This window comes from Tachyglossus aculeatus, chromosome 11 (assembly GCF_015852505.1).
Source record: "Tachyglossus aculeatus isolate mTacAcu1 chromosome 11, mTacAcu1.pri, whole genome shotgun sequence".
Lineage (NCBI taxonomy): Eukaryota > Metazoa > Chordata > Mammalia > Monotremata > Tachyglossidae > Tachyglossus > Tachyglossus aculeatus.
The window spans coordinates 9,372,522-9,380,960 of NC_052076.1; the positions used below are offsets into that span (position 1 = coordinate 9,372,522).

An 8,439-nucleotide genomic window follows, 5' to 3' on the forward strand; every position below is an offset into this window, starting at 1 on the left:
CAGCTGACAAGTGGCACAGCTCCGATTAGACCCCATGGCCTTCTGACTCCTAGGCCTGTGCTCTATCCCCTATGCCATTCCAGCTCAAGAGGAGTGGCATTTTCCCCGAATCAGAATTGAGCCCAACACTTGTCTGAAGCCTGGATAGGAGACTTGGTGAAGGGAACAGCTGAGGCACCAGCCCCTCAACCCCAACTGCCGACCCTTCCCTCATGGCAGAATGGGGTGGAGAATGGCCAAAGTGCAGGGAGGGAAGCTGGGTATTTATAACCATCTCTGAGGTGCCAGGCCAGGGCCAAAAATAGATGGATCAGTGCTCTTTCCTCTCTACCCACCATTCCTGCTACCCCTCTCCAGTTGGAAAGGTAAACCCTTTGCATTTGGATGCTTTTCTGCCCCCTCCCTTGGGTAACACTCCCTTCTCATTCTCTGGGCAACTCCATGTATGTCTTTGAGAGGGTTTTTTTCTTTAAAAATAAAAAATAAAAATCCCAGTGCTCATGTGGCCTTGTGGATACAGCTTGGGCTTGGGAGTCAGAAGGACCAGGGTTCTAATCCTGATTACTCCATTTGTCTGCTGTGTGATCTTGGAGAAGTCTCTAAGTACTCTGGGCCTCAGTTCCCTCATCTGTAAAATGGGGATTAAGGCTGTGAGCCCCATGTGAGCCCCATGGAGCTACCTTGGAGCTCAGGACTCTGGCAGGATGGGCCAGAACTCAGAACTTGCGAGCACCTAATAATAAAAATATCAAAAATAACAACAATAATAATAATGACATTGATTTAGTGCTTCCTGTGTGCTAGGTGCTCTGTCCCTCTCAGAACTCACTATGTTATCCCCATTTCACAGATAAGGAAACTAAGACCCAAGCAGAGTAGTAGCAGATTTGGAATTGGAACCCAGGTCTCCTGATTCCTAGGCCTGTGCTCTTCCTGGAAGGCCCCGTTGTTTCCATTATATGTATAGTAACTTTTACTTTCAATGACTTATTCTGGTTCTACTATGGGTAAAACGTTCTGTGTCCATCTCCCCCATTAGACTGTAAACTCCTCATGGGGAGGAAACGTTTCTTATATTTCAGGTGTACTCTGCCAAGCAGTTAGCACAGTGCATTGCCCTTTAACTGTGCTCAATAAATAAATACTCCTCAGAAAAGAATGTCGGAAAGTTCTGTGCTTATTTGGTTAACTCAGCTGGAGTCGCCACGGGAAGAACCCAGACAAAATACAGCCACAAGTCACGCCAGCCAGTTGCTGGAAGAAGCTGCGGTCTCCAAAACTCCTTGAAATAATAATAATTATAATTATTATGGCATTTATTAAGTGCTTACTATATGTAAAACACTGTTCTAAGTGCTGGGGAGGTTACAAGGTGATCAGGTTGCCCCACGGGGGGCTCACAGTCTTCATCCCCATTTTACAGATGAGGGAACTGAGGCACAGAGAAGTTAAGTGATTTGCCCAAAGTCACACAGCTGACAATTGGTGGAGCCGGGATTTGAACCTATGATCTCTGACTCCAAAGCCCGTGCTCTTTCCACTGAGCCATGCTGCTTCTCTGAAATGCTGGGATGAATGCCCACCACCCCCGCTTTTCTTTCTTGCTCTAGATCTCTCTCGGGTAACATGTTGCTCACTGTTCAGGAGTCAGGCTGAAATGCTGCAAACCCAACCTTGTTAGGTGGGCTGCTTGTTGGAGGCGAAGGCCCTGAGGAAACCGGTGTTTGAGTTGGCGGGCTGGCCGGTCTCGGTCAGCCGGGCTGGCCTTACCTCCCTTGTGACTTTGCCATTGTTGTCAAAGTCATAGAGCGTGAAGGTCCACTCTTGTCTGTTACCCTCCTCCACTGACACGTCACACTGCAACTCCTAAAGAGAGGGCAGAGAACACGGTGTTGGTTTATAAGGGGATGGCCCAATCAGTCGATGAATCAGCTAATGGCATCGATTGAGTGTTTACTGAGTGCAGAGCACTTGGGAGAGGAAAATGTGATAGAGTTGGTAGACACAATGCCTGAGTCTCCGCTGGACGAATCCTTACTTGTTGTGGAAGGATAGGAAGAGTGTGAAGCCAGAGTGGCTCTAACTTGGGGTTCTGTGGAGCATCAGCTCCGAGGGTCACCACGGGCACATGGCAAACCACTGATGGGGTCCCCATTCCCAAGAGAAATCAGCAGCCTCAAATCACCTCAGAGTGGCCCGATACCCAGTTCATCTGTCGACTTGAAACCGGTTCCGACAGCGATTAGCCAGTGCCCCACCTCATCTCACACTGAGTTCAAAGGCAGCTTCTCCGGGCTGTAATGAGCCCATCTGATAACCACCAAACAGTTCAGTTCCTCAGCAGAGACGCAGTTTCCATTACACAAACACACACGATGCTTCTAAAAGCTCAATCACGTCCTTCTCAGGTGGAGAGCTCTCCTCCGTCCAGCCTACTGGCACATTCCTTTATATCTGGTTGTGAAATGAAAGCTTTTCTATTTCCTAGCCTTCAGTTTATGTGGTTAGAAAGCTTTGATTTGAAGAATGAGGAGTTTGACAGTGGGCAAAAAATGTAGCTCCCTTCACACTTGGTCTTAGCCTCCTGCACCAACCCCCAGGAGCCCTATAAATGCCAGTTCTCTTCAGGGAAAAGTGATTCAGCCCCAGATTTTGCTAGGTTAATCCAGGCACTTCTCGAAGATGACACAATTGTCCTGTAGTTAGAGAAGCAGTGTGGCTCAGTGGATAGAGCATAGGCCTGGGAGTCAGAAGTTCATAGGTTCTAATTCCGACTCTGCCACGTCTGCTGTGTGACCTTGAACAAGTCACTTTAATAATAATAATGATGATGGCATTTATTAAGTGCTATGTGCAAAGCACTGTTCTAAACACTGGAGAGGTTACAAGGTGATCAGGTTGTCCCACGGGGGTGCTCACAGTCTTCAACCCCATTTTACAGATGAGGTAACTGAGGCACAGAGACGTTAAGTGACTTGCCCCAAGTCAGATAGCTGACAAGTGGAAGAGCTGGGATTTGAACCCATGACCTCTGACTCCAAAGCCCGGGCTCTTTTCACTGAGCCACGCTGCTTCCCTTCTTTACTTCTCTGTGCCTCAGTTACCTCACCTGTAAAATGGGAATTAAGACTGTGATCCCCATGTGGGACAGGGACTGTGTCCAACTTGATGAACTTCAATCTACCCAAGTGTTTAAAACAGTGCTTGGCACATAGTGAGCACTAAACAAGTACCATTACTACTACTAATCAGCTATGTCATTTTTTTAGTATTTAGATTTGCATTACCACCCATTATTTCTTTGTTCCTCCTGATTCTGCTGGAAATCATTTTTGTCTCTCAGTCTTCTCTATTCTATTGAAAGCAGGGAATGTGTCTGGCTGGCTCTCCCAAGGGCTTAGTACAGTGCTCCGCACTCAGCAGGCACTCAGTCAATACCACTGAATGATCAGTTTGTGATGATGAGGGATTCAAAGTTTACACTTACTTCAAACTTCAGCTGCTTCTTGGGACCCGAGCCAGCTTCACTCTCCATCTCCCTTTTCTTCTCCTCTCCACTCCCAGGTACGTCAGCCTTTTCTGGGGGCAAAGCGACTGTTGAGACATATTTAAAGGAGGAAAGAAATGAACAAGGAGAGCGGCAGAGTCCTGAGTTATTTGTTTTCCCTGCACTGGACAGATGGAGGGCTCAGCATTTTGAGAGCGAGGGCAAAAAGGGTTTTGAGGAGATGGGGCAAGTGAGGCGGGGCTTGAGAGAAGCAGACAGACATCCATGAATCACGGACCAAAAAGCCCTGATTTATGATCTTTTCAGCCCTGTTGGGAATCACTCAAAACTGGCTGGACACCTGCAGTGAGTCAGTACTAGTAACAGTATTTATTTAGTGCTTGCTGTGTACAAAGCACTGTGTGGCCTCCTGGATAGAGCAAGGGCCAGGGAATCAGAAGGACCTGGGTTCTAGTCCCAGCTCCACCACGGGCCTTGGGCAAGTCACTTGATTTCTCTGTACTTCAGTTACTTCATTGTAAAATGGGGATTAAGATTGTGAGCTCCTTGTGGGACAGGGACTTGGTCCAGCCTGATTACCTTGTAACTTCTCCAGCACTAAGTACAGTGCCTGGCAGATAGTAAGCACTCAACAAATACCATTAAAAAAAAAATCCCACCTCAGGGGATAACCTTGCAGGTTCCCCTGGGGTCAGAAAAGCTTTGGTTTCATTGTCCCTACATCAGGAAGTCTCAGATCCTTCTTTGTGCCCTTGAAGGCTGAGGACCAAGAGTGATCAAGTCCTGGCAGCCACTCCCACGTAGGTCTGCGAACCCTCCCCTTTCTCTCCAAAAAGGGGCTTCATTGATCTGCCTGCTTCAGGAAAGACTGGACAGGAAGGTATCCGGGCTTATCTAAATCAAACCCATATTTCAAAGACAAGTTATCAGCAGACTACCTTCAGTTCCCGGAAGTCGGCATTCAAGTTTCACTTGATAAAGTGGGCTGGGACTGCCCCTCACCATTGCCGGAGCGCGGCTTCCCTTTGAAAGCCACTTTGGCCCAAGTGGGGCCAGGGGAGCCACCGTGGCCAGCTGTCCTAGTGTCCCTGTCCCAACGGCGGGTCTCGAAGCTGAGCTGGATCCAAGTCCCTCCAGGCTTCACTTTTCTCTAGACAAACTCCTGAGGTTCACACTCACCCGGGCCCCGGGCCAAAATGGGGAGCTGGCTATTTTTCTCTGCTGGAAGCTGAAGCTGATAATAATAATAATAATAATAATGATGGTATTTGTTAAGCACTTACTATATGCCAGGCACTATACTAAGTGCTGGGGTGGATACAAGCAAATCAAGTTGAACACAGACTCTGTCTCATGTGGAGCTTGCAGTCTCAATCCTCATTTTACGGATGAGGTAACTGAGGCCCAGAGAACTGAAGTGACTTGCCCAAGGTCACACAACAGACAAGCAGAGGAGCCGGAATTAGAACCCAAGACCATCCCACGGCTTCAACTATCATCTCTACGCTGATGACACCCAGATCTACATCTCTGCCCCTGCTCTCTCCCCCTCCCTCCAGGCTCGCATCTCCTCCTGCCTTCAGGACATCTCCATCTGGATGTCCGCCCGCCACCTAAAGCTCAACATGTCGAAGACTGAGCTCCTTGTCTTCCCTCCCAAACCTTGTCCTCTCCCTGACTTTCCCATCTCTGTTGACGGCACTACCATCCTTCCCGTCTCACAAGCCCGCAACCTTGGTGTCATCCTCGACTCCGCTCTCTCATTCACCCCTCACATCCAAGCCGTCACCAAAACCTGCCGGTCTCAGCTCCGCAACATTGCCAAGATCCGCCCTTTCCTCTCCATCCCAACCGCTACCCTGCTCATTCAAGCTCTCATCCTATCCCGTCTGGACTACTGCACCAGCCTTCTCTCTGATCTCCCATCCTCGTGTCTCTCTCCACTTCAATCCATACTTCATGCTGCTGCCCGGATTATCTTTGTCCAGAAACGCTCTGGACATATTACTCCCCTCCTCAAAAACCTCCAATGGCTACCGATCAATCTGCGCATCAGGCAGAAACTCCTCACCCTGGGCTTCAAGGCTGTCCATCACCTCGCCCCCTCCTACCTCACGTCCCTTCTCTCCTTCTACTGCCCAGCCCGCACCCTCCGCTCCTCCACCACTAATCTCCTCAGTGTACCTCGCTCTCGCCTGTCCCGCCATCGACCCCCGGCCCACGTCATCCCCCGGGCCTGGAATGCCCTCCCTCTGCCCATCCGCCAAGCTAGCTCTCTTCCTCCCTTCAAGGCCCTGCTGAGAGCTCACCTCCTCCAGGAGGCCTTCCCAGACTGAGCCCCTTCTTTCCTCTCCCCCTCGTCCCCCTCTCCATCCCCCCGTCTTACCTCCTTCCCTTCCCCACAGCACCTGTATATATGTATATATGGTTGTACATATTTATTACTCTATTTATTTATTTATTTATTTATTTATTTTACTTGTACATTTCTATCCTACTTATTTTATTTTGTTGGTATGTTTGGTTCTGTTCTCTGTCTCCCCCTTTTAGACTGTGAGCCCACTGTTGGGTAGGGACTGTCTCTATGTGATGCCAATTTGTACTTCCCAAGCGCTTAGTACAGTGCTCTGCACATAGTAAGCGCTCAATAAATACGATTGATTGATTGATTGATCTGACTCCCAGGTCTGTGCTGTATCTACTGTGCCATGCTACTTCTCATGGCAGCATTGCAAGAGGTGGCCAGTTTTCCATTCTGCACCAGTCAGTCTGGTTTTCAGCCAGCCTGTCACCAAGAAATCAGAAGCTTCTAGATCTAGTTACTTATTTTTGGTGTTCAGGACCCTTTCGCCATGGCTCAATCAATCAATAGGATTTACTGAGTGCTTACTGTGGCGGAGTACTGTACTAAACATTCGGGAGAGCTCACCAAAAAATAGATTTGATCCCTGTCCTCAAGGAAATGACAATCTGTTGGGGGAGACCGACATTAAACTAAACTATAGGTAGAGGAATCAGCTGACTGGGAAAATGTGTACATAAGTATTGTGAGGGGACAAGGGTGAGGTAAATACCTAGTATTTAGGGAAATGGTCTCAAATACTTGGGAAATGTAGTAGGGAGGAAAAATAGGACGGGGCAGGGAAGTGTGAGATTAGTTAAGGAAGGCCTCCTGGAGGAGATTTCAGAAAGGTTAGAGATTTCAGAAGGGAAAATGGGAGGAGCAGTAGTCTTCTGCATGTGAAGGAGGAGAGAGCTCTGTACAGGAGGGAGGACACAGGAATTGACGGCAAGAGAGATGAGAGCTTGCCACAACAAGCATGGTGGTGTCAGAAGACTGAGGGCTGAATTGTAATGGGAGAGAAGTGAGGATTAATAGATGGGGGAGAGCTGATGAATGCCTTAAAGTGCCCCGACCACTGAGTGCTGTGGTACAGACTCTCCCCCAGTCTGCACACTGATCAGGAAGGGGCACATGAAGAACCTGAACCAAGTCCGAGCCTCAGGGACCCCCCCTACTGAAGAAATACTCTAGGATTAGGGGAAAACTGCACAGTTCTGCAAAATGGTGCCCATGATTTCATCACATCACACCACCCTCCAGGTGGGACTCGTGTGACATCACATGCGTCTCCTTGATGGGTTTTGCTGGAGGGGGGCCATCAGGGGCCACCCGATGGGAAGCCCAAATTGGAAATGTACCCAGAATGGTGCTGGGTTTAACTCACCTGACAGGAAGGGCCCAAAAGAAAGAAAACCAGGAAGCTCTTGCAGGGTGATTAGGGGTGAAACAAACACTTCCTCCAAGTCTCCCATGCCACTGCTGGAGGTAGAATGTGGGGTGGATGGACCATGGATCTGACTAATATTAGAAATGTCCATAGTCCTGGATTGTTATTGGTTTTATTGATCCATGGGGGAGAGCTCACCTACCTTCGAAACAAGAGGAGTAGGAAGAAATGAAGTCAGGCGGTAATAGTAGTAATAATAATAATAATAATAACAATACTTAAGTACATGCTATGTTCCAAGCACTGTGCTAAGTGCTGGGATAGATACAATGTAAGTAGATCATCATCATCATCAACAACAGGTATTTATTGGGTGCCTTACTATGTGCAGAACACTGTACTCAGTGCTTGGGAGAGTACAATACAGCAGAGTACGCAGACACATTCCTTGCCCACAGTGACCTTACAGTGTAGAGGGGGAGACAGACATTTAAGTAAATAAATAATTTATGGTATATGATTTAAAGATATGTATACTAAGTGCTGTGGGGTTGAGCACTGGGTATCACAGTATATGCCGAAGGGAGAACTGATATTTTATCTACATTTATCAGATAGTATCCAGGGAAAAGGCAGGAGCCAATTTTCTCCCCCAAATCCCACAAACCAATTGTACTCTCTCTCTCCCTCCATAGCCCCCAATTTCCACTGTCCTGAACTCCAAATTAATCACCTTCCATCAGCCACAAGGTAATGGTGTCAAGGGTTCAGGCAGTGCTAGACTTAACAAAAATTACTACTACTACTAATAATTACTATGGCATTTGTTAACTGCTTACTATGTGCCAAGCACTTTTCTAAGCTCTGGGGTGGATACTAGGCAATCAGATTGTCCCACATGGGGCTCACAGTCTCAATCCCCATTTTCCAGATGAGGTAACTGAGGCACAGAGAAGTTAAGTGGCTTGCCCAAGGTCTCCCAGCATAAAAGTGGCTGAGCTGTGATTAGAACTCATGTCCTCTGACTCCCAAGCCCATGTTCTTTCCATTAAGCCATGCTGTTTCTCTAATCCTACTTACTTACATTCTTAGTTGCTAATCTTTCTTCCTAGTTTAAGAAATAATAATAATGATAATAACAATAACAATAATAATAACAACAGTCGTATTTGTTAGGTGCTTATGATGTGTCAAGCACTG

The 8,439-nt window shown here is 47.7% G+C and overlaps 1 protein-coding gene across 1 annotated transcript in view; it reads right to left on the minus strand.

Moving 5' to 3' along the window:
* NKD1 (NKD inhibitor of WNT signaling pathway 1) overlaps positions 1 to 8,439 on the minus strand; it is a 109,421-nt gene that overhangs the window by 9,665 nt on the left and 91,317 nt on the right. Inside the window, exons 5-6 of the mRNA XM_038754153.1 lie at positions 3,488 to 3,594; positions 1,771 to 1,866 (exon numbers count right to left, since the gene is read on the minus strand). Coding sequence (XP_038610081.1) covers positions 1,771 to 1,866; positions 3,488 to 3,594 — 203 coding nt within the window. The remainder of the gene's footprint in view (positions 1 to 1,770; positions 1,867 to 3,487; positions 3,595 to 8,439) is intronic.